This window comes from Nymphaea colorata, chromosome 9, assembly GCF_008831285.2.
Source record: "Nymphaea colorata isolate Beijing-Zhang1983 chromosome 9, ASM883128v2, whole genome shotgun sequence".
Classification (NCBI taxonomy): domain Eukaryota; kingdom Viridiplantae; phylum Streptophyta; class Magnoliopsida; order Nymphaeales; family Nymphaeaceae; genus Nymphaea; species Nymphaea colorata.
In genome coordinates this window covers 22,998,180-23,022,284 of record NC_045146.1, presented here as the reverse complement: position 1 = coordinate 23,022,284, position 24,105 = coordinate 22,998,180, and the positions used below count along the sequence as shown (strand labels likewise).

The 24,105-nt window shown below is 39.8% G+C and overlaps 3 protein-coding genes across 3 annotated transcripts; 2 read left to right on the top strand and 1 right to left on the bottom strand.

Moving 5' to 3' along the window:
- Positions 1-1,562: 1,562 nt before the first annotated feature.
- On the bottom strand, positions 1,563-3,092 carry LOC116260062 (uncharacterized). Its single transcript, XM_031638139.2, has one exon. The coding sequence runs from the start codon at positions 2,729-2,731 to the stop codon at positions 1,802-1,804; it is 930 nt and encodes a 309-aa protein (XP_031493999.1). The 5' UTR covers positions 2,732-3,092; the 3' UTR covers positions 1,563-1,801.
- A 9,866-nt stretch (positions 3,093-12,958) lies between these two features.
- LOC116261005 (two-component response regulator-like APRR9) lies at positions 12,959-15,158 on the top strand. The gene is made up of 4 exons (XM_031639577.2): positions 12,959-13,651; positions 13,776-13,913; positions 14,049-14,171; positions 14,523-15,158. The coding sequence occupies exons 1-4, from the start codon at positions 13,259-13,261 to the stop codon at positions 14,655-14,657; spliced, it is 789 nt and encodes a 262-aa protein (XP_031495437.1). The 5' UTR covers positions 12,959-13,258; the 3' UTR covers positions 14,658-15,158.
- A 958-nt stretch (positions 15,159-16,116) lies between these two features.
- LOC116261059 (calcium-dependent lipid-binding protein-like) lies at positions 16,117-23,459 on the top strand. Its single transcript, XM_031639662.1, has 11 exons — positions 16,117-16,445; positions 17,198-17,299; positions 17,965-18,015; positions 18,984-19,104; positions 19,781-19,899; positions 20,319-20,417; positions 21,060-21,140; positions 21,252-21,337; positions 22,008-22,233; positions 22,634-22,798; positions 22,942-23,459. The coding sequence occupies exons 1-11, from the start codon at positions 16,341-16,343 to the stop codon at positions 23,296-23,298; spliced, it is 1,512 nt and encodes a 503-aa protein (XP_031495522.1). The 5' UTR covers positions 16,117-16,340; the 3' UTR covers positions 23,299-23,459.
- The last annotated feature ends 646 nt before the right edge of the window (positions 23,460-24,105 follow it).

The window sequence follows — 24,105 nt, the reverse complement described above, 5'->3', positions numbered from 1 at the left end:
ATCAGCAAAGAGACTTTGTTTTTCTTCATTTATGAATTCAGGGAAGACCTGATTTTGTGAATAGAAAAACTGAGGTCTGATGAAAACAGAGTTCATGAGGAAACAAGTTCCTAAAAGACAATCCAAGATACTCCGTCTCGTGCCATCGATCGACCTTTAATTTGAGCAACTTCCTGGGGCCGGCAGACTATCTTCTCTGTATTATGTGTACTGAGAAGGAAGTCAGGAACAGAGAACTGAATCACCATGTCATTTTTTGTCAGCCTCCTACTTTTAAATGCAGCGGTACTTCACAATATCACCAAAATAATGGAGGACAAATTGAGATATTAATAGCTAAGAGACAAAGTTTTATTCAAATATATGTGGGAACTAATATAAGAGACAATTGTGTTGTAGTAGAGGTACCCTACGTATTTTGAACCAATGTGGAGTTTGTTTGGGTGATAAATCGAAAAACCACCGACATTCAGTAATCACTAATTTACAGATATTTGCTGTTTGACGGCGGCCTTTGGCGTTATTGTCTTTTAAGTGCCTACTCTTTTCGAAATGCATTCTAAAGGAGTGCTTGGAGTGTAAGGTGATGCGTTCGACAACTCGTTCTTTTCTTTGTCCACATTAGCTCTTTTTGGAAAACAAAACAAAGAGCGAGGATGCAATAGCCATTCCAAAGGCCAAACTGCCCCACCTAAAAAACCAAGTGCGTCCTTGAAGTAAAAATAATAAAAAGGAGACAGTCAAACGTAATTAACAATAAAATTCAGTGTCCCTAATCTCTCAGCTCCGGCCGCCATGATCGATAGAAAGCATCCGCATTTTTTTAAACCGTAGAAAAAAAGAAAAAAAAAAAAATCGGCTTGTCATATATGAAAAAGGGTTAACCATGGAAAAGGATGGCAGCTCGTGACCGACGGCCAATTTTATGTTTTTCCCTCTGTCCTCGCCTCGCTGCCCACTTCCTGATAAAATAATGAGCCGCAGTCTATCTATTGTGAAAACCCCTGCACTTCACATTCTCTTTTCCATGGCATTCACCACAATATAATATATTATAATTTGGATCAACAGAAGAAGATATTCTAAGTTTGTGCCATCACAAGGTCTGTGATATATATATAACTAACATTCTTCTTTTTCTTGTTTCTTTTTTTATGGGTTGGGTGGTAGGCTGCCCCCCAAGAATGGAAGCCAACATTTGCCCAAACAGGAGGTGTCGGTAGGGGTGGTTTTGGGTGGACATTCCCCACAGAGAAGAGGAGATATGGTGGAAGATCGACATGGCGTCGCTTTCACATTCTTTACATACGAAAAAAAAAAAAAGAGAAGGCGTTGGCAGAGTGAACACAAACACGAAGGGACCATTGGCAGCAGAGTAAACTCTCTCGCATCACCGTCTTCTATGAATTTTGATTTACAGAAGCTAGAGTCCAAACTAGGCAACAGAGAGAAACAGCGAGAGACTTCACGTTTGACAAATATTTCAATCGGAGTTCAGACCAAACTACACAGGGCACTAGAGAGAGAGAGAGAGAGAGAGAGAGGGTGATGGCTTCATAATGTGTGCAAGGCCGGTCAAAGTAAAAAAGCCTTATTCCCCTGCAATTCTATACAAGATAGAATAATCGCTGAGATATATGGTACATGGGGGGAAAAGATCCCCATCGAAAGAAAAAATGGAACTCCACAAAATTGACGAGGAAAAAAAAAAAAATACTTGGGAAGAAGAAAGTAACACCGTTTTTGGTGAAAGTGAAACCAAAGAATCACCTTGTTGGTTATCTCTTTGTTTTTTCACCAATCAATCTCCAGGGCGGTAATCGTTCTCAATGGCGGGCGCCGTTCTCATGGCGGAGGCGATGGGCATCCTAGCTTGCCCCACCGTCGCCGTCCCGAAGGCCTCCTCCTCCCCGGCGCGCCGCTCCATCCGCGCTATCTTCGATTTCTTTTGCATCCTGATGATCGCCGCCACCAACAAGACCAGAAGCACCGCTCCTACCACGCCTCCCACCAACGCCCCTACCACCACCTTCCACTTTCCCGACTTTTTCCCTCTTCCAGGAGCAGCGCCAGGCGGCTGCGATGGCGGCGGCGGTGAAGGACTCTCCTTCGTCACCAGAGCGAAATGCCCCTGACGGGAACTCTTGCACACGTTCCTGGCCGTCTGATTCCCGAGAGCCACGGTACCATTTACGTCAAAGAACACGCACAATGCATTGCCGTCGTCCCCGGACCGGATGGTACTCGTGAAATTGATTGTTATGGCCGACCCGGTAGCCACCATGTCCAGCTCCTTCTGGGAGGCCGGATTGCTGGAACCGGCGGCGTCGTAGGCAAGGAAGCCCAGAACGGGTGTCACCAGCCGGAACCCGGCCGGATAATAATCGTAGTAATCCGCCGATCGATTGCCCAGATTCTGCAGAACCACGATCAGGCGCGTGACGTACGGCTGAACGACAGTTCCCACCGGGAAATCGAATTCCATCGGGCTCGCCCCGCGCCTCCGGAGGCTGCCGCTGCGGAATCGGATGCCATGGGCCTCGACTCCGGATAAGTTCCCCGGGAGATCGGCAGTGTAGACGACGCCGGTTTTCGCCCGCTGGCGAAACAAATCGAATGTATACGTCTGGAGGAGAGCGTCCAGGGAGCGGGCGGTGGCGAAGTCTGCTTTGGCGGGGGTCGGTGAGGGGATGAAGAGGAGCAGAAGTGATGTGAGAAGGAGAAAGGCCATCGAAGAAGCAAGACGGAAAATGGGTTATTTCCCTTCCCCAAAAGACTCCTTCCTTCTTCTTTTGCTGTAATTGAGGGAGGGAGGGAGGGAAGACGAGCGTCGGTTTCAGAGAGTGGAGAAGAGGGCGGCGCTGTTATCTTTTTGGGCAGCTTTCTTGCCCATCTCTCCCTCTCTGTAGATTTTGAGGAGAATTGACTGTAAATGATTTGAGATGAAAAATTTAGTAAGGTTGGAATGGATTGGTTGGTTGTTCTGAGGAGTGAGAGTGCTGTGCTGGGTAGGGAAGTTCTGTTTTTCCCCTCACTGTTGGGTGTAGAGAGAGAGAGAGAGAGAGAGAGAGACTGTGTGTGTGGGGATGCTTTTGGATTTGGGGCTGACTGAATGAGAAAGGCTGCCAGTTGGATCCACTCCCCTTTTTCTTTTTTGTTTTTTCCTATCTTCTAAAATCTTTATAGTTGGATTTTCCTTCTTTATTTATTCTGGAAAATTTTACTTTAATAATTGTGTGGTTTGATTATTAGGAGTTACTTTTTAATAATTGGGTGCATTTAATATCAGGAAATATGTTTTATAGAAAACCTTTTAAAAAAAAAAGAAAAGAGAAAGATAGACCGGGTGTGAAGTGCATCTTCCTTCTGATGGATTTGGGTGTTGGGTTTGGAGCGGAGTCAAACGGAGGCGTGAAAGGTTCCTTCTTTGCTAAGCAGAAAGAGAAAGAGATATTCTTGGCTAAATTGGCGCGGCCATTGGAAACCACTTACGGTTTTGGACTCATACGTTAATACGCATCTAATGCAGGATCCGAGTCATAACTCCCAAGGGAAAAAGAATTATTCAAACTGCTGACGCCTATATGACTTTAATTGCCAAAATGATTGGCAAAGATGGTGCCGGAACATTATACGCGTTTTCTTCTCGCTCTTTATTCAAACGAGGAAAAACCTCATGTAAAAATCCTTCATTCTTGTGGAAAAATTTTTCAAATATCCTTCATTCTTGTGGAAAATTTTTTCAAATATCCTTCATTCTTGTGGAAAAATTTTTCAAATATATATATATATGTCTCTCTCCTTATGTGAATATCTTACATATATATATACATGATGAGAACTCTAGCTGAGCCACAAAAGGGGTGATCTAACATATCATAGAAACGGTAAATATATAGATTAAACAAAACGTGGGACAGTAGTAGTAGGTAGCGGTGAGATCATTCGTTGTTCCTCCCGTATGAACCGACCAAACTCTGCTTGACCTAAATTAATCAACCAAACTATTTTTTTAAACAGTTTCAGTGTTATCCATCAAGTGGCCACCTCCTTTCCTCAACCATTTCAGCCAAATTTTCTATGCCCAAGTTTATCAAAAGAAGTATATGATCTAACCCTCTCTGTAAATTGAAGGTTGGGGATGGAAATAGTTAACATTCGGATGCTTTTTACTCAAAGAATCGGATGCAGATTGAATTCAATAAAGTGAGAAATGCAAATTCCCAAAGCCAAAAGGTGGTACCAACTTAAAGTTGTATTAAAAAAAAGAAGTGATCATCCTTGCCAACCTTGCACCCGTTCTGTCCGAAGCAGTGAAATAATTTCATGAATCACGTTCTGAACATGGGCCATGGCATCAAGGAGCGAGCTCTCAAATCCTCAAGCACATGCAAATGACCCACTTTTATTTTCCCTTGTCTTTGTTAATGGCACTCTAGATTATAAAATAAGTAATAATCCTGCGGGAGATTCTTCTCAACATTGCATAAACTTTAGGAAACAGTTCTTTATTAGTGCATTTAAGTGGGTTTTTATCATTATCTTCATGTGCACTTTTTGGCTCTTTTAGCCAAGCCAGGCTGGGGTTTGGCCTCAAGTAGGCTGGCACCTCATGCACCATAGCCTTCTGATCTTGGATCTTTTGTTGTTCTTTCATTTCTAGCTCTCTTTTTTCACATCAGTTGCTAGAATCTGCCGAGGTGGGTTGTTTGCATGCTGTGTTCAATCAGTTCAAGAGGACCAAACCTAAAAGGATTTACCACTTGAATTGCTTGGTCAAAAGTGGAAGGCCTGGGAGAAGATTGATGCAAAGTGCATCATATGATATATTTAATGAGCTAAACTAAGGTCAAGTGGTGAAGAATGTCAACTCATCGTATTCGAATCAGATGCATCCTTAAAAGAACTCTCGATTTCCTACTTCTTTGTTTTTGTTCATTCTGTCGACTGCTCTGATTTTGAATTTTTGAGACTTTGCCAACAAAACAAAAACTTTAGAAAAAATGACCTTCCACGAACTTACGGGGATCTGCGCCACCCTGGTCTCACCACACATTAAATGCAAGGCTGTCCAGCAGATGAGGACCATACGCAGCATACCAGCATAATAAATGCCATACGCATAAGCGCTCATCCTTTTATAAGTTTACTTTTCATCCAACTTTATCCGTATGCTTTACGAACTTCTTTAATAAAAAGTTAGTATATATGTCTATATATTATGTGATTTTAATGTAAATATGAATACCTTATATATTGAAAAGTTAATAACTTACAATCTTAGTGTGGATATATATCGTACTCCAAGAACACTTTCGTAATCAGGTTCCTTCGGTTCGTCACTCACCCGTTCCCCTAAGTAACGTTTATGGATGACCGTGAAGCATAAAAAAGTCACAGATCAAGTAAGCTGCAGTTGTTGGAATCTTCCAAATCATCCTTCATATATAACAACTTGACAGATCCACCTGCGTAATTGTGGCCAAATTCACCTTTTTAATACTCTAATCATAGTTGGCAGCTCGAGAAACGTGGTTAGCTGTGATTTGGAATTTTGCAGATCATCCCCCACACATAACAGTAGACGGATCAACTCTTGTCTCATAGTGATAAAATAAATTGACTACTAACATTAAAAACCTCAATCCCTTTCCGAAGGAATCGCTGACGGAAGAGAGGTACACTGCCTGGCTCAGTGGTTATATCAACTTCTCATCAGAAGAGTTGAGTGGGATAAGTCGATGAAGAACACCAATGACCTCCTTTGAAGGTCTCCATTGAAGAATATGAAGATCCGTAAGAGGAAAGGAAGTTTCGAGAGAGATATCAATAATCTCCCCCTCTCAGCTTTTCGAAAATTCGAACAGCAGATCTCCTCCAAATTTCTTGGACCAAGAATCACTCCAGCCCCTCCTTGGGAACATGCAAGAAGTTTTAAGATCAGGAGAACGACGTCGTAAACTTCCCGTTCTTTGCTTCTATCAATGCAAGTAAGAATCTAAGATCCACCATTTTCTGAACTAACTTTACCTTTCCCATCGCATATGCTATTTTCTGACCTCGTTTGTCCCATTAGAAAATCACCTTTACTATTGAAACCAATTCTCTGTAAGATGGCCATGATCAGGACTGGTTCCAGTATGCCACCAGCAGAAAAAATTTCTTCTTTAACCTTGTTACTCCACTTAGCACCAATGATTGAGTCTTTAACATCACTTCACACCTTCCAAACAAGATCTTTATTGGTTGATGGGATAATGTCATTCCCAATCTCATTTTTATATTTCCATATCTTCCATGCAGCCACTGCCAGGCTTAACCTCCAACTCCTTAGAAGCCAGTTTCCTTTAAACTTGCATCCCCACCACCACAAAATCATATATTTAACTGAACTCCACCTTCTTAACTCGACCATAAATTTCGACGCTAAAAGTCTCCATACTACTACTGTCACATGACGTTCTAACATCGAACGAGTGGTAGATTCAATCTCTGTCGCACAACAATAGCATCTGGTGGCATTCATTAAACGCAAGGCTGGCAGCAGACAAGGACCATATCTAGCATACCTGCATAGTAAATGCTATACATTTAAAAGCTTAGTCTTTCATAAGTTTACTTTTCACAAATGATATTTTTTTTTCCTTCTAACTTCATCCATATGCATTACAAACTTCTTTAATGAAAAGTTAGTATATAAGTTATGTAATTTTAATGTAAATATGATTAGGTTAAGTTTATCCAAGTTCACTTTCATAATAGATTTACTTCAGTTCGTCGGTCACCCGTTCCCAAGAGTAATGTTTATGGATCATGGTGAACAATAAAAAGGTGATAGATGAACCAAGTTGCAGCAATTGGAATCTTCCGAATCATCCCTCGTATATAATACATTTGACAGATCCACCTGCGTAATTGTGGACCAATTCACCTTTTTAATATTTTAATCACGGTTGGCAGCTTAAGAAACATGGTTAGCTGTGATTTGGAATTAATTTGCATATCATTCCTCACACGTAACAATAGACAAATCGAATCTTGTCTCATAGTGATCAAATAAATTCGGTACTAACATTAAAAACCATAAGCCAAATTCATGACCCTTTCATTACTTTAATTATGGTTCACAGTTAGTTCAAGGCGGGTATTAATCTACTTATACGCCGTCGTTCTTTCCCGAGCATTATCAAGAGTTTCAACGAGAACTTAAACCATATATATATATATATATATATCAATCCAAAAAATCGAAAAAAAAATTGAATATCCGATTAAAAAATTAGATTGGATTCAGATTTAAAAAATGACATCTAATCGGATTTGAATTTGGATACATAAATATCTAATCAGATTCAGATGAGATTTGTTTTTAAACAAATATCTCATAAATTTGGTTTAAAATTCATATTCAGATTCGGATCGAGTTCAGATTGCAAAATTGTATTTCAAATTTAAAATCAGATATAACTTTTTTTATTCATATTTGAATCCGAGTTTGAATCAAAATAGGTGAACATCCAAAAATGCCAATATGGTTAAGGGTACATCCAATCCATTGTCATTATATATATAATATATATATATATATATACTCCATTTTTTTTTAATGGGTCCATTGCAAGGCTAGGAAAAAAATGGGTCCATTGCAAGGCTAGGAAAGGTATTTGGAGTACCGTGATGTGTTTGACACCCCAACATAAAACGAGAAAAAGTGACTTCCATTTCCTCCTTTTGTGGCGTTTTTTTTTTTTTTTATGTATTATACAAAAGTAAGTAAGGAGAGATGGACCATCCTAGCCACCGTCCAGCAAGTCCAGCTCACCGTGGCCCCTCGCCATGTGGCAATGGGAAAGCTGTTCTTCAGTTTTTAGTTTTTTAAAGGGGCGCTTTTGTTATTTATACGTTTATTTTAACTAAAAAGGTGCTTTTAAAATAGTTGAAATGAGAGATAAATTAATGATATGGATGGCACCTCATTGGCGTTTGGTTGGTAAAAGTTTTTAAGAATGTTTATGTAACAACTCAAAAGTAGGTTTTAGTGGATATGCCTTCAAAACCAGGTTTTCGATTGATGGGTGCCACCAAAGTTGGTTTGGAGCAAAACCCAATTCACACAAAGAGCATAGTTTTGTAAAATGAAATGAAAAAACCTGACTTATTTGTCACAAACAAATAAAATATTCAGTTTTCAAAACGCATTAAAAAGTTTTCATAAAACTGAGTTAAATTGTGGTGTCATCCAAACGCCCTCCTTTGTAGCCACGTTGTAGCTAGAGTGGGCAATTGCCCACATCAGACCATTTAATTTACATTATTTATATATAAAAACTTCATTAATTTTTAATTTTTTTTTTTTTTACGTACGAGTATCTCTGAACTAAAAATTTCTGACACCGCCACTGCCCCTTTGTAGTCCAAAGTTATCGCGCATCCAGTGCCCGGTCAAGTCAGTGGGTTTAGATCGACAAGGACCTCCCCTGCGCGACATGGTGCCCCGCCATGGGCAGATGGAGCCGGTGGATTTAATTCCCTTGGTTATGTGCTCAGTGAAGTTAAGTCATTACTCACACAGGCGGCCCTACCAAGAGGACGTATGTTCACATATACAAGGTCAAAATTTTTCGTACGCAGCCACGGCAGAAAGGGACGTCGACCAAGTGCTTACAAAAATTGCACTCTTACTAATACTTTAACACAGTTTTCAAATGAAGCCATGCTTGGACGAGAAGGTATGCCTTCGCAAAAGTCTTTGAAATTGAACTGACTTTAGATATAGCAGTCATGGCTCGCTTTCCACTGCAATTCCTTGTCGCACAAGCTACATTCTTACAATTCCCTCACAATTCTAAGGGAAAAATTCTATAAATTTATTCTTCTAGAGAATTTCAAGTTTTTTGGTATAGTCTTGTAAGGGTTTATCCCTTCTCCACGTTATCAAGAAAAAGATAACGACATGTCTTGGTTTTGAATCTTGGAAGTGCCAACTTGCTTCAAAAGAGGGGCAACAATATCCAAGTTGAAGTCGCCTTATTGAGATACCAAAGATGGGGAAGGGCTAGGAGCTTCGGCCCTTAGCAGTTTGAATGATCAAATACTCTTCCTGTTCACCCAATAAGTCTTTAATTAATCTGCTCCAAGGAATTCAAGTTTTCAACAGTCACATAACTTGAAATGACACAACTTCTTAGGTGTGTAGCTTTCACCATATTTTTATTCTGTAACCATTGGTTAAAGAACATGACCTTCAACCACTCACATGGATTGCAGCAGATTTGTTACCAAGGAATTTTGCATTCCCTTAAATTCCACCACCTTGACAGGAATATATGATATGAGAATCACCAGCCTGGAGTTAAGTCTCGAGGTGGAGCCTTCTTCCTCCAGCAATTGTTTTTTTCTTTTTCTCAGAGATCGATCGCCCGCGGACCAGACCACTCAATTAACCTATTGTTCAGGAGCTCTGACCTCCATGACTTCTGATACAAGGAGAAAGAAAGCCCTTTCTCATGGTGCAGAGCCGGCAGGAGCCAGTCTTGAACGAATTATGTATTGAAATATGTTGGTCCATAGAATTTGAAAGACACTCATTCTCAATCCTCATCCACGAGAGTCAACCACCTTTATATTTTACACACACAAGACAACGAGAGATCAAACTATGAAACAGAGATCTTTCGACCTACTAAACTAATTTGAGGACCTAAAATTCATGACAAGGCGTGGGAGGAGCAGTTGGTAGGTGGGCAAGTAATTATAAAGGGCAGTTGAGTTCAAAATTCGAAATCAAATTTCACTCGAAGATCGACAGATTGTACCGGGTACCTGGATGGTATTCGACCCGATTCCCAAACTTAATGATAAAATCTGACCCAATACAGATAAATCTTGCATCTTATGTTAATCGACATCCAATATATATACTCAAATTTAGTTTTAGAAATAAGGTTGAATTCGTGTTTGAATCTGAATCCAATTACGCATAGTTTGATTAAGTTGAATTTCGTAACTGCTCGGTTTTACCTGAATCCAAACCGTTCCAAGAGGTAGATCTTGTTATTATCATTCCGGCCAGTTGAAACTCAGATTTGGTTACCAACCTGCATACCAAATTCAAATATGATAGGATTCAAAATTGGCTTGATAATCGAAAATACCGATTCGTTTACGATATTCCTACTTATGGGAGAGGTCGGGCCTACTTCGTTACATGAATTTATTGGGATGCTCATTGCCCTACCTCCCAGCTTGACTCCAAAGGGGTCACACTTCATAGCACCATAAAAGTAGAGGTATTAAATATAGACCTTTTCTGTTCATGAATGCCTTCTATTTTGCCGTAAAAAAAAAATGAGTACAACACCATACCTTTATACCTTCAAGGTTTTACCTTGCTTCGAAGTTTTGTATAAACTAATGGTATATCATCCAACTCAGGTGTCAAGCGTTGCTTTTTCCATCATTTGCAACTTAAAAGAATAACACACCGGAATGTGACAGCAACCACAGGATTCAAACATCAAGCTCCTTGAGTATGAGCCGCCTTGCCATACTCTAAACTATATAACTAATTAGCCTTCATATACTACAAAGTACATCTCTAGCCAATACATGTCTCCTAGTAGTTCCTTATATATAAAACTCCCAAGTACCCCTCCCATGTTCACTTATAAGGTTCCATGGCTTTTATTTTACAATAAAAGATGCACACTAAGGTATGGTGATAAATTTTGGACTTCCACTCTTTATGGGGCTGGCTTTGAATTACTCTAAAACCACATTAAAGACCTGCTGCTTTCGGCATCAAGTTAAAACTAGTTTCAATGACAATATTAAGTCACTAACATATGTTTATCTGTTGAACCTTCTATAGGATTGAACTCGAGCTGAACCCACCTGACTACTAAATGCAGCCAACAGAGTAAAGTTTGAGCACTCAAATTTTTTGAAAACTATGGACTTCATTTTCGAATTACATGACTTTCTTGGATCTGTTTTCTGCTTCCACAACGTGCCAGTTTTCAACTCGTAATGAGGCGGACCACCCATTAGAAAATGAATAATCTAAATATCAAGAGCGAATCTTCGCATGTTGAGCTAAAGTTTGTCTTATTTGCTTGTTTCTTTCCACCACCCATCCCAAGGGAGAAGCCACCATGGAATTTCTTCGCCATGTCCAATGAGTCAAGAGTTGTACTTTGACACTCCTCTCGGATGTCATTTGAATATATATATATATATTGCAAGCCAAGTAGCTCCCACTTTGAAAAATAGCTCTTAAGCCATAGTAGAGTCGTAAATTTTGTGACGAGGGGCAATAATTAAAAATGTTTAATACATTTAAAAACATCAATATATGTGAATGAGCAAATATTTGAAGACACCAACACAAAAATAAAGAAATTCTATGGGCCTGTATAGGCAACTGCTCGCATTTCACATATAGATTCACACAACTAATAAACTTTTTTAAGTTTTGCCATTTTCTTTGGTGTTTGACTATTCTAAAACTTGCTTCACATACATGAAGTGCTGTATATCCCCGCATTAAATGTACCTCCGATGTCAATTGCGGTAATATGCCACCATCCGAAACATATGTCTGTGTAAATTTGATCGATCACTAACTATGTTAACCATGTTATAATATACAATCGATATGGGAGGATCTCCATATCATATCCAACCATTTGAAGTCAGATCGATTTTAATATATAAGGCAGAGGAACCTGTGGGCGTGTGGGAGCAATTGCCAACTTAGACCTGCAAACTATTTATTTACATATCAGTGCTCCATATTCATTTGCTTAGCTATCCACTTATTTACATATTGGTGCCATTTAGTCATTGAATTTTTTTAATGGGTTTGATCAAAAACATTTTCTTGCTGCTCCACGACACATGTTCGTCCCCATAAAAACCTTGAACCAGTTGGCTTGAAATATGCTTTCCCCAGCTTGCACTATGTTAGAGTTTGAGTTTGATCCCAACTCAATAGGTCTTCCTAATTTTCATGAAACCCCTTATTTTTGTAAGGGCATTATAGTAATTTTACCATATTACCCTAATCCCCATGTTTAAGAAGGTTGGTTATCTCTTGTATTCTTGATTTTGAGTTATATGAAAAACTTTGTGCGGTCATAAACATAAGAGAACTTTGGTTTTCTAACCAGGTAAGATCTCAGTGTTCGTTTCTTCTTCTTCTTCTTCTTCTGTTTGATCTAATGAGTGAGAGAGAAAGATGGCTTCATTCTTAAGACAGTGTTTCTTGTAAACTCTAATAAAAAAAAATAAAAAAGTAATGAAAAGTGGATTTTCATATGTTGGCGGCTTTGGTTAGGTGATTTTCCTCAGCTGTCAAACTGCAGCCAATTGCACCTCTGTAAATGTTTCCAGAACCATCATGCCACCCAAAAAGCTGGAAGTATTATATTGGCTCTCAATGAAAGTAATTGCTCTTATTATAATCGGCCATTTCAGTCCCCTTAAAGCAAGACAATAGTCCAAGCAATCTAGAAACTAGAAAAGGCTGTCCCTTCATGTGACACGACACACAATAGTTCGAAATTCACGATTCTCATTCCTCGAAGGTTCCTCGGTATCTCACTTTCCAATATGTGTATCAAGAGGATCTTCATTTCCATAAAACTTTTCCATCATAAACTTTTCTAAAGAAATTCCTTTTCCAACTTTTATGTCTCTGTCTCCCCAGCGCTTACTTTTAGAATTTATTCATTTGAATCCTTAAAGCGGAACCCTTTTCTTTTTCCCCAAACGTGAAAGTAGACCAGGAACTACTAGCTCAACCAGTGTCGACTTAGCCATGAATCTGAGCCATAGCAGACTAAACTATAACTGCTAGCAGGTAGCTGGTCTCTGCGACGCCCTGCAACTTGCCAGAACATCCTGTAGTTGTGAAACAAGATGGAACATCAAATCAACAGCAGGACTGTAAGGAGTTGAGAAGGTGAAGAAAACTGCTGAAGATGAAGGCACCAATAGGAGCCTCCCAGCACAAAGAAGAAAGAGGCGATAGAAAAATAGTGTCACTCCACCAGCAGCAGCCAAAGAAGAATCCAGTCAGGGTTGGGCAAAAGGATTGATTGAAAGCACACTAACGTCACATCCTCGGCCGCCCTTTCAACATCACTTAATCTTTCAGGCGACTTCCTTCGGCATTTTATATATGTGTGGTGTCTGCTCGTATGTTCAAAGGGAGAGAGAGACAGAGCGAGAGAGTGAGTGAGTTTTGAGCTCCTTCATGTCAGCAAAAGAGATCCCCTGCTTGTGGGGTTCTTCCCTCCTTGATTTGGACGCCTTCTTGCCTAACAGCAATTTTGAACCTTTTGATGTGGTGTCGTCGCCGGAGATGTCGATTCAAGAAGGGTCCTGTTCTGTTGGTGCTGCTAGAGCAGAGCCTGCTGTATATGGGGACTCTGCTTCTCTTGGTAGTAACACTGAGAGTGACAGAGAAGCGTCGACGCAAATAAGCCTCAGAAACCTGTCACTCGATCATATTCTTTTCTCTTCTTGGCCTGGCAATAAGGGGTGCCTGCTAACTAATGAGTTGTATGATCAGCAAAACCATTACTATCTTCCTCACAGATATGATGCCAGAGCCATGAAGAAGGCCTCTAGTGCAGGGGATCTGCATGTGAGAATCTCTCTCTCTCTCTCTCTCTGTGTGTGTGTGTGTGTGTGTGTGTGTGTGCGTCTGTCTGTATGTATATTGCTAGTTGTTTTGGATTAGAACTCGACTAAATTCGAAGTCAGTTCAGATTGATTCAGGTTCAGAGAATTCAAGTGCAGAGCAAGGACCAGCTCCTGTTGTACGTTACAGTGCAGAAGAACGCAGGGAGAGAATCCGTAGGTACCAAAGCAAGCGTGCGAAGAGGAACTTCAATAGAAAAGTTGAGGTAATAAGATCAGATTCAAACTTAAACTTGATTTTTTTCCGTGGGTAGCATCCGTCGTGGTTTCTCAAAACGTGACCTCTTGCCAATCACTTCTCCCGATTGATGTCTAACTAAGGTTGATTTAGTTTCTACCAGTACGAATGCCGGAAAGTGCTGGCTGATGGTAGGCGCCGGATCCGCGGCAGGTTTGCAAGAAGTGAGGGAGCTGAGAAGAATCAAGCGGCAACAAAAGCCCAAAAGGATGAAGATGAGATGTGGGTAAGCTCCTGGTCTATCCTCACATTCCAACACTTTCCAACTATTAGAAAAACCTGATTAACAAAAGCACTCTCCCTTTGGAACGCTTACAAGTCATGTCTGTGGTAAAACAACAACATGGGTTTTCCTTGTTTTTCTTCTCATGGGTTTACCTTGTTCAGTTATTGTATGGTCCTTGCCGCCTTGGTGTACAACATCCAGAGGCCCCATCCCAATCCCTTTTATGTTTCTTAGTGAACTCATCTTTCAGGACCCATGTGGCATGTTCTTGCCTGAAAATATCTTCTTCACCGTCTACAGTATGGTAGAACAGAAAACCATCTGACTAAACTGTTGTCTGTGTCAATTTAGGTAGAGCTGCTTCAGGAAGACGAAGCCAAGTTCGCGAAACAAATTGCAACTGGCGGTCCCGTCACTCCGATGACGTTCAACCATGTTCCTGTTAGTTCAAGTTATGGCTGGGAATCTGAAGCATTTCTGCGTTGATCAGGTCTGCTCTAATAATGGATCCTGAGAGTGCACAGTCTGACCATATATGGGTCCAAGAACTGATCCCCACTTGGTAAAATCTCGAGCTAAGCAGAAAAGTGCACAGCAAAAGGCAAAACTCATCTGCAATCTGAGAAAATATACGTAATCCTAGAGACTCTCGAAAAATGACGAGGGTGGAGCTGGGCCGCGAACGATTCATAGTGATAGCTTAGCATAGTGACGGTAGCTTCTGGTCTTGTCCAGAAAAGGTAGTTTTACTATTGGTAAAAGAAGCTGGTAAAACTGTAGATGCCAATAGCTAGGAAACGCTTTTCTCTTTTCCCTTTTTGTAGTTGCAACAGGGTTGGATTCAGAGCGGAGTCTTTGCCGTCTTTTGATGCATTAGATTGGATTGTGACACCATCCAATATCATGCTTACTCGTACCGAATCCGACCCGTTTGTAGTCTGAGTCTTGTACAGATACATGTATTGAAATAGAGCAGCAGATTTGATCCATTATATCCAACTTTGTGAAATCATTGGCATCATAATTCGATCCAATGTGCAGTGGATCAGGGCTCGACCGATCCATGGTTGACCCGATTTTTTTTTTAAAGATCCAAGAGTTAAGTGAAAGCTTCGGCTTTCTTTTTCTTTAAATGGTGAGTTAACGTCCTCAAACAACTTAGGCAAATGATTTGTCTATATGAAACCAAAAAAAAAAAAGAAAAACGGAATTATGGGCATTAGCGTCATCTACTATATGTTCAACGGACGCTAATTAATCTGAGACCGTTTCAAGAAAATAAATCCGGCCACCCGTCTACGATAAATACGATTCTACCCATCCAACTGTATTCAAATTCTACAGCTGCCCTTGATTTTTAGGTGCATGCAAGAGTTAAGCTCCCTCCTGACTTTTCTTACACTTTGTTAAAGGGGGATGATCTACTAAATATGTAGTAAAAAAACTTTAATTTTTTCTTTCAATTGATGGAATTTCAAGAAAAGTGATTTTGAGAAAGTAATAAACTAATTTTATAAAGATCTTTATAAGTGGTTGAATTTTAAGGAAAATGAGGGGCTTGAAAAGTCAGGCAGTATATCTGCTTACTGACCCAAAAATAAATATTGCAAACATAGTATTGATAACAAGACATTAAAATTCTGTTAAAAATAAAATTACGTGGGAATGAATCCACTAATTGCACTATGATACGCCATGAAAGGATTTGGACGTCATAATAATTAATGATTTTCTGTAAACCGCGATCGTTGCCGCCAACAAAATTGTTACTCGTGGCTTGATGTTTACACTCAACATGAAGTCAAACTAGCAATAAGAACCATAACATCTTGAATTCGTAACATCAAGAAACTGCGGGGAGAACGGGAGAAAAGGGCGGCAGCGAGTAATGAGAATGACGTGGAGCAAATAGCGGTTTTTTTGAATCTGCCATCCCGGTAGAGCAAGGCGTTGCGAGTTGCGACTCTCATCACGAGTGCAGAACAACAATCGTCTCTGTCTCTCTCTCTCTCTGTTTCCTTTTCGGGATTCTTGGTACCCAAAAAACTCCAATCTGTATTTCAGATAGATAGAGACGAACATACAGAGACGATGCAAGATTTCTTGGGTTTGACGATTTTTTAGGAAGGTTCCGTCTCTGTCACGTTCGAGGATCGAGCTACCGGAAAAATGGGGTTGATTTCCGGCTTGGCGATCGGAATTTTGGTTGGAATAATGTTGATGGCTGGCTGGAAGCAAATGATGAGCTACCGTAGCAACAAACGAGTGACCAAGGTATCCTTTAACCGTGTTGTTTCCCTCTGCGAATAACGATCTCTCTCTATGTCCACGTATCTTCTCAATCTTTCTTCTTCTTGGTTCCCGGTTTCCCTTCAAGGGAAGCAATTTTCATCTCTGTTTCATCCGTGTTACGGTGCCCTGCCGTTTCTTATTTTTTCCTTGCCTTCATCGCTTAACATGATCCAAGGCCGCCTTGAGTTGGTGATTGAGAGGGTTAGCCTTTTGTCCTTGGTCGATTGGTGTCGTTGTTAGTTTTATGTGATTTTACTTAGGAAGGAGAGACATGGATCATACTGATCGGAGTTACGTACGTTTGAAGAGGTGGGCGATGACAACGTAACAGGTTCCTTCGTTCTTTATGTAAGGGAAATAAAGACCGATAAGTTGATCCATGTACTTGGAACAAGGCTTCGTGATGATGAGGTGGTTTTCCTCTTGCCGCGATCACAAACCCTGGCCTCGTGGGTTTACATGCAAGTGTCATCGTTTCCAGAGGCAGCAGCTTGCTACAACTTTGCAAGAAGTAGCTCATTTCACTCTGTTATGTTGTTGCCTGAACAAAGAGTTGAGGGGTTCTTTCTTGTCGGCCGATCTTGTCACATATTACTGTCACCAGGGAAAAAAAAAAAAAAAAAGAAGAGAAAAAGCTTGGTCCGCCAGAGCATGTGCATCTATACGTCGAGAAAGGAATTTTTCTTACTTGTATACTTAACTGAACCATTTTCAAATTCTTCTTGCTGATACAGGCAGGTGATGTGACGCTCTTAGGATCCTTAAGCAGGGATGATTTGAAGAAAATTTGTCATGATAACGTTCCCGAGTGGATTAGTTTCCCAGCATTTGAACAGGTCAGGATTCCGTTTGTGACTACGTGATAACTTTTTCTTTTTGGCACCATCGTGACGCAATAGTTTATTTGTCGTTTATAATGTCTTCTGATATTATGTGAAACGCATGTTTGAGACATTAACGTCCTTAGTCATGAGGAAAAAAAAAACTCTACTATGTTCTAAATAAGAATATGTTATTATTTCGATGAGTACGTAACTGTTGTTAGGATATATATATATATATATATATATATATATATATATATATATATATATATATATATATATATATATATATGCAAGAGAGGGAGAGAGCCAGAGAGGGGGGCGCACACATGCCAACATACACACAAACAAACACTTGAAATATGTGTGAACAGGGATCTTTTTTGGAAAGCAGGAAAAAATCGTGACGTCATCATGTTAAGACCGCGATAGTTTTTCTGATATTTTGAACATGTTGCAACATATTCGGGATGTTATTTTCTTTAGCCATTTTCAAAATATTGCAGATGTGTGTGTGTGCGTTGTGTTCATGTGTGAAAGCTTTTCGTTTTGGATATATGATTAAAGGTAATTTTCCTCGTCTGTCTTCGTTCTATGATATTTTTATGAGAAAAGTAAGTTCCATGGTTTCTTGATATTTTTCCAAGCCTGAACTATATTCCTACGGGGAACTGCAGGTGAGGTGGCTGAACAGGCAAATCAACAAACTGTGGCCTTTTGTTGCTGAAGTAAGTTGTAAACCTCCTTCACGACGATTCCTGTAGATTGTACTTACTTGGTGTACCAACAGGCAGGTAGTAGGGTGCTCTTTTTTGAGAGGTGATATTAGCGTTCTGTTTCACTTATTTCAGTGTCTTCTATTCAATTTACTACATCATTCTTTCATTTTGTAGTTTTCACGTCAACATCCAAGTAGCAAGCTGAATCTTTCAGTCATTAATTATTTTCGTTGCTAATATCAGGACGCATACGAATCAATTTATTCGATTTACTGTTCTTGAGATAGCTGGTGAGAAAGCAAATCTTGTCTTACCAGCAATTCAACTGACAGTAATAGAACATCTTCATATCTTGGGATTTTTTTTTAATAGAACGTCTCCATATCTTGGGATATAAGTAATATTGTTTAGACACTCCTCGGATAACTTCAGGGGGTCTAAAACCGTCCGTATGAGCAACTACAGTAGTATGTTTGCTGCAAACTTTTCGGATAAAAAAATGTAGAGATCAATATTCAAAAGGGTGGACTCTGAGTGCATCAGATTTTAAACGCATGAAACAAGCTTGTCTGAAGCTTTCTTTCCTCTCATTGGTAGTTCAATTGTACAGGCATCACACCAAAAACACCAACCAATGCAGAGATCAGTTCTTTAACTATCTGCTCTACGATTTCAATCGGAACTCTGTTGCCCGTCTCTAATTGTTATTGAACCAAAGGCTAGATATAGGAGATGTGAGTACCTACCGTTCATTTTAGCTTCAGGACAATTGAGAAAAAGGACACTTCAGCATAACCGTCAAAGTGATTGTGAGGTTCTTAGGGATCGTTTGGCATCCACTAATCTGCTCTAATGATGGAAGAGTTGCTAGTGTTCCTATTGCCAAACGCGCTTTTAGCTCCTCAAGTTTGCTTACAATAGCATGTTATTATATATATATATATATATATAACATTCTCTCCCCTACTTGGTTTCAGGCTGCAAGTGCGGTGATCAAGGAATCCGTTGAACCTATATTGGAACAATATCGGCCTCCGGGGATATCGTCATTGAAGTTTAGCAAGCTTTTCCTTGGAAATGTTCCCCCCAAAATTGAAGGTTACACCTAACCCTTTTCAATTTACTTTTACCCTAATTATCATCTTATTATATTAATTTTCCTGGTAAGATTCAGATTGCTGACTGTTCCTTTTTGGGAATGAATTAGACTCTCCCTATTTTCCTTTTGAGATATAATTCATTCATAAATTCTTCTAAGAAATGCATCACAAGCCTGACCACCTTATGTTAAGCGTAAAACGGCACGCCTTCACCTGGACTGGTTAGGATCTTTTCTTTTCCCGGAAGCCCATCAGTACTTGAAATTGGTGACTGCAGATCTTTTTGCTAATTTTTCTTTTCCCTCCGATTTTCTTTCAATTGGAAAAAGTCATGGGAGAAGTAGTTTCGAAGAATCAACAGGGTAAGTTGCACTCGAAAATGTCGGAAATAATTATTTGAAATGGACTTAAGAAACTTCGTTGTGAATGCTAAACAGGATCTTGTCAGTGACCCTTTTGGGAGTAAACTATTATATATGTTATAACATAGAAACAATTATATATGTCATGGCTGATGTACAATGTTGTTCTATCTCATGCCTCGGAAATAGTAGTGAAGTACTATACATGTATTGATGCATATGAATACTATAAGTGCCATGTAATTGACATCTAGCATGTTTATTGCTGTTACACTAGATTCCACTTATTATGCACCAAATTATTTGATACAGGTATTCGTGTGCAATCTCTCAAGAAGGGCCAAATTACGATGGACTTAGATTTCCGGTGGGGTGGTGACCCAAACATTACTCTCGCCGTGGACGCGGTAGTTGCTTCCCTGCCAATTCAGGTGCACTGCCATTTTTGAAGTGTGTATGGGCCTGCCTGAGCCACCTTCACTTGTAGCTTCCTTAGAGGAGAGTGACTTGAAATTCCTGTGCCTCTAGTGCTATACCTTGAATGACGGCACTACATTCTCGTTTTATCATTACATATCCTGCGTTCATATTAGTCATCAGTTGCTGTTGACGGAAATGAAATGATGCAATGACTTTACCTCTGTCTGGGCACGTGGCCACGATGTTATATTGTAGATACTACCTGCCCTGTTATCCACACAATTGCCCCGTGTTTTGCCATTCTGCCGCAGTTGTTTTGTCCCATTGACATGCCAGCCGTGAACCCTGCAGTATCGATTTCTTCTGGGCTTATTCATAAACAAATTTTGTAACTCTGAGATTCCCTTAGCTTTTGATCAATTGGTTGCAGCTGAAGGACCTTCAAGTTTTCACTGTTGTGCGTGTCATTTTCCAACTTACGGAAGAAATCCCTTGCATTTCTGCAGTTGTTGCAGCACTTCTTGCTGAGGTATGTTTCAGCACTGCTTGCTTATCCCTAATGATTTTCATCTGAAAAAGGCCGATTCATATTTTGTGGACACTATGGTTTGCTAATGAAACAAGTGTAAGCAATTTAGATTACAGAACTTCTCGTAATTAAAACAGTGAGGAGGGTCAGCCAACGCTAACGCACTTGTATGTTGACAGAGCAGGTGCTATTAGCTTATATAGCTGCTTTCAATACATTGATACTGAAAAGAAAAGCATCACACAACCAATAGCAAAAAGAATTCTCAGTGTGTTCGTTGAGACCTAAGAACCCAACCAATCACTAGTTCAGATGTGTTGTTGTTTCTTGCAAAAGCCAATTCAACCAACGTCTGTCTAATGAATTCGGACTAAAAGCATTGAGAACCTGACCAAACACTTATTCAACATCAACCATTTATGCCTGTAATTAGAAGGAAGCCCTCCAAATGTTGTCTTCTCTGTTGTCCCTTACACATTTATAATAGTTGTATGTTCTTAGAAGGATTATGGACTAGCTTGCTTGCTGTTCACTGCCTATATGACAAGATGGATGATGCTTACGAGTTTGTTATAGCATATTTAATATTGCCTTCGTTGGTTGCATTTGAAAATGGATTTAATTAACGATGTTTGATTGCAGCCAGAGCCTAGAATTGATTACAAACTGAAGGCTGTTGGAGGTAGCTTGACTGCAGTTCCAGGACTTTCAGACATGATTGATGTATGTCAAATAAAAAAATAAATAAATTTGACAATATCTACTTATATGCTAATTTTTTACGTGATCAAAACATAAACGACAATATCTTTATTCCGACTTTCCATGTGATAGGATACTGTACAAAACATTGTTGCCGATATGCTGCAATGGCCTCATAGGATTGTTGTCCCAATTGGAGGTGTGTCTGTGGATACCAGGTACTTTCCTGAATTTTTTGTCTATTTTTGTTATGAATTCTTCCTTTTGTCCTTACTGTAATGTGTCAACGGAGGCAAACACGTTGTCTGTTTCTACTCCTGTATACATTAGACATAGTAAGGACTGACAAGCTTATGTAGTTTTAGGCTTTTAGCCTTTCCTCTTCTTTTTAAGTAAATATCTGTGAAGAAATGGTGCTTGAAAACGAGTTTATAAGCTGAGCCATTGAAAAACTACTTAAATCTGCTTTGGTGTAGGATAGAAGAAGCAAACGAAGATTTACTTTTATATGTTCATTAACGTGAACCTTCCCAGGTCAAAGTAACTTTAAAATTTAAGCTGTTTAACTTTGCTTTTTGTGAACATCACATGCACAATTCTGCAATATGTTTTTTATTGTCTTGATGTAAAGTACCGTAACAGGTTTTTGGTTGGCCTTGGACATATATCAGCGCATGGTGAAGGATTTTTGATGCATTGTACTTCTAGCATAAACATTACATACCCATGAATTTTTTATACGTGTCAATCTGGTCCATATAATGGTTGCAGGATTACGGGATACCACTTGAATTTAAATTGAATAGCACACTTAATCTACACTGATAAAAGATACTAAAGTTCTTTTTGTTCTATGACGAGATTTGTGGGTTTTGCTCTGTTCTGCAGTGAATTGGAGCTTAGACCACAGGGTGAACTCACCGTAACTGTCGTGAAAGCAAATGGTCTGAAAAACATGGAGATGATCGGGAGTTCTGATCCTTATGTTCTTGTGCACGTCCGTCCCCTATTCAAGGTTAAAACTAAAGTGATCGACAACAACCTAAATCCGGTGTGGAATGAAACTTTCAAGCTAATTGTGGAGGACAAGGAAACTCAGGCAGTTTTCTTTGAGGTCTTGCGACGCACTTTACTCGTTGTTAGCATTTATTTTTGTTTTTGTTTTCTATTTTGTGTATTGTAAGCAACATGCCTATCCTTTCCACACTAACACGCTATATTTATGCTTTGGACATAACATAGAACTGAAACGCCGTTGCTTAGTCTACCAGGACCACTAAGAACTATAAACTGTAGAAAATGAGAAACCTGAAAACTCACTGCTTTATAAGAGATGATCCTGTTTCTCGCTTGTAGTAGACCAGGTAAGTGAAACCTTGGTTCCAGTGTTCTGCCTCCCTCTCCCTCTCACACACAAATAAAATACATCTCCCAGCATGTCTGCGTTGTGCATATGCCTGTTGAAGAGAACATAGAAATCAGGCGACTGAACTTTTCACTTGATATGATTGCAGGTCCTTGACAAAGATATCGGACACGATAAGAGATTGGGTGTGGTGAAAATTCCTCTAATTGATTTGGATATTGAAGAGCTCAATGTGCTAGAGTTGAGATTGCTTCCTGCATTTGATATGCTTAAAATCAAAGATAAGAAGGATAGAGGAACTCTTACCATCAAGGTTGGCATTTCATGCTTTTGTATTAACAAAATAGTAGCAAGAGAAAAAAGATTGATTCTATTGTACCATCGGTAGTCATCATTAGAAAAATAGCAATTGATGCTTTTCTGACATATGGTCCTCCAACGATGGTTCGTCTACAGGCCTCGTACCATCAATTTAACAAAGAGGAGCAGTTAGTAGCCATGGAACAGGAAAAGAAAATGCTAGAGGAAAAGGAGAAGTTGAAGGAAGCTGGTGTTGTAGGGAGCACCATAGATGCTCTGGATGGTGCTGCTTCATTGGTAGGCTCAGGGGTTGGTGCAGGCGTGGGCTTGGTTGGCAGCGGCTTGGGAGCTGGTGTAGGGCTGGTTGAAACCGGAATCGGCGCCGTTGGAAGTGGGCTGGGCAAAGCCGGGCGGTTTGTGAGCAAGACAGTCTCCAATCAGCTTGGTGTCTCCTTGAGAAGGGGGAGCAAGAGTAGTACTACTGTGACACAGGAGAACCCGCCAGTTAGCTGACATGCGTTTGATTTCCACTTTCTTCATGTAGTTAGCTTTAACAGACAGCATCTGTAATTCATTAATTTCTTTGAGATGACTTTATTTTATTGAGTTAGCGACGACATGCACAGTCTGAGCCTTTGTTAATTGGATGAGAACAAGGTTAGGTGTAGAACTTGGATAATTGTTGCTCTCCTCATTTGCCTGACACCACAGTTTTTGATGTTTTGCAACATGGAACTGTCATCAACTTGCACAATTAAATTCTTCGATATGCTTTGAACGGACGAGCTATTGTTCTCAAATCGCCTGATTGAAGCTCTTTTTGTTCTCACGATGTTAGGATGGATTTTTGAATCGAAATATTCTTTTAAGGAAATTTGCACTTTAGTTCGGCTTAACTTCGATACTTAATTTCTCTACTCTTTAGTAACGTTGATCTAATCTCTCTCTCTCTCTCTCTCTCTCTCTCTCTCTCTCTCTCTCTCTCTGTGTGTGTGTGTTTTCGGATCCATTATAGCTGCGGGTGAGAAACCAACAACTTGGTACACTGTGAGATGTGACTCTTTACGTGCTTGATGTTGATGCGTTTTATCGAATCCCGTAAGAATGAACTCATGAAAAAGCAAAATAACAAAAAAGAGATGAAACGATGTGCCGGGGGCTGCACATGTATCCAAGCAGATGGAAAAATCCGTGTGCGCTATGAAAAGAATTTCTGTAATTAATTGCATAGTAAAGTACGTTTGGTTTGGAGATCTTGGAATAATAATTTTGTAAAGAAACGTTAAAAAAAAATAAAAAGAAAAAGAAAACAAAGAAAGC

Excerpts from the sequence above, each read along its gene's own strand:
- LOC116261005 (XM_031639577.2), top strand. The coding sequence starts at position 13,259 with ATGTCAGCAAAAGAGATCCCCTGCTTGTGGGGTTCTTCCCTCCTTGAT. Across the intron at positions 13,914-14,048 it reads ACTTCAATAGAAAAGTTGAG|TACGAATGCCGGAAAGTGCT; the intron begins GTAATAAGATCA and ends AGTTTCTACCAG. Across the intron at positions 14,172-14,522 it reads AGGATGAAGATGAGATGTGG|GTAGAGCTGCTTCAGGAAGA; the intron begins GTAAGCTCCTGG and ends GTGTCAATTTAG.
- LOC116260062 (XM_031638139.2), bottom strand. The coding sequence starts at position 2,731 with ATGGCCTTTCTCCTTCTCACATCACTTCTGCTCCTCTTCATCCCCTCA.
- LOC116261059 (XM_031639662.1), top strand. The coding sequence starts at position 16,341 with ATGGGGTTGATTTCCGGCTTGGCGATCGGAATTTTGGTTGGAATAATG. Across the intron at positions 16,446-17,197 it reads GCAACAAACGAGTGACCAAG|GCAGGTGATGTGACGCTCTT; the intron begins GTATCCTTTAAC and ends TTGCTGATACAG. Across the intron at positions 22,234-22,633 it reads CTCAGGCAGTTTTCTTTGAG|GTCCTTGACAAAGATATCGG; the intron begins GTCTTGCGACGC and ends ATATGATTGCAG.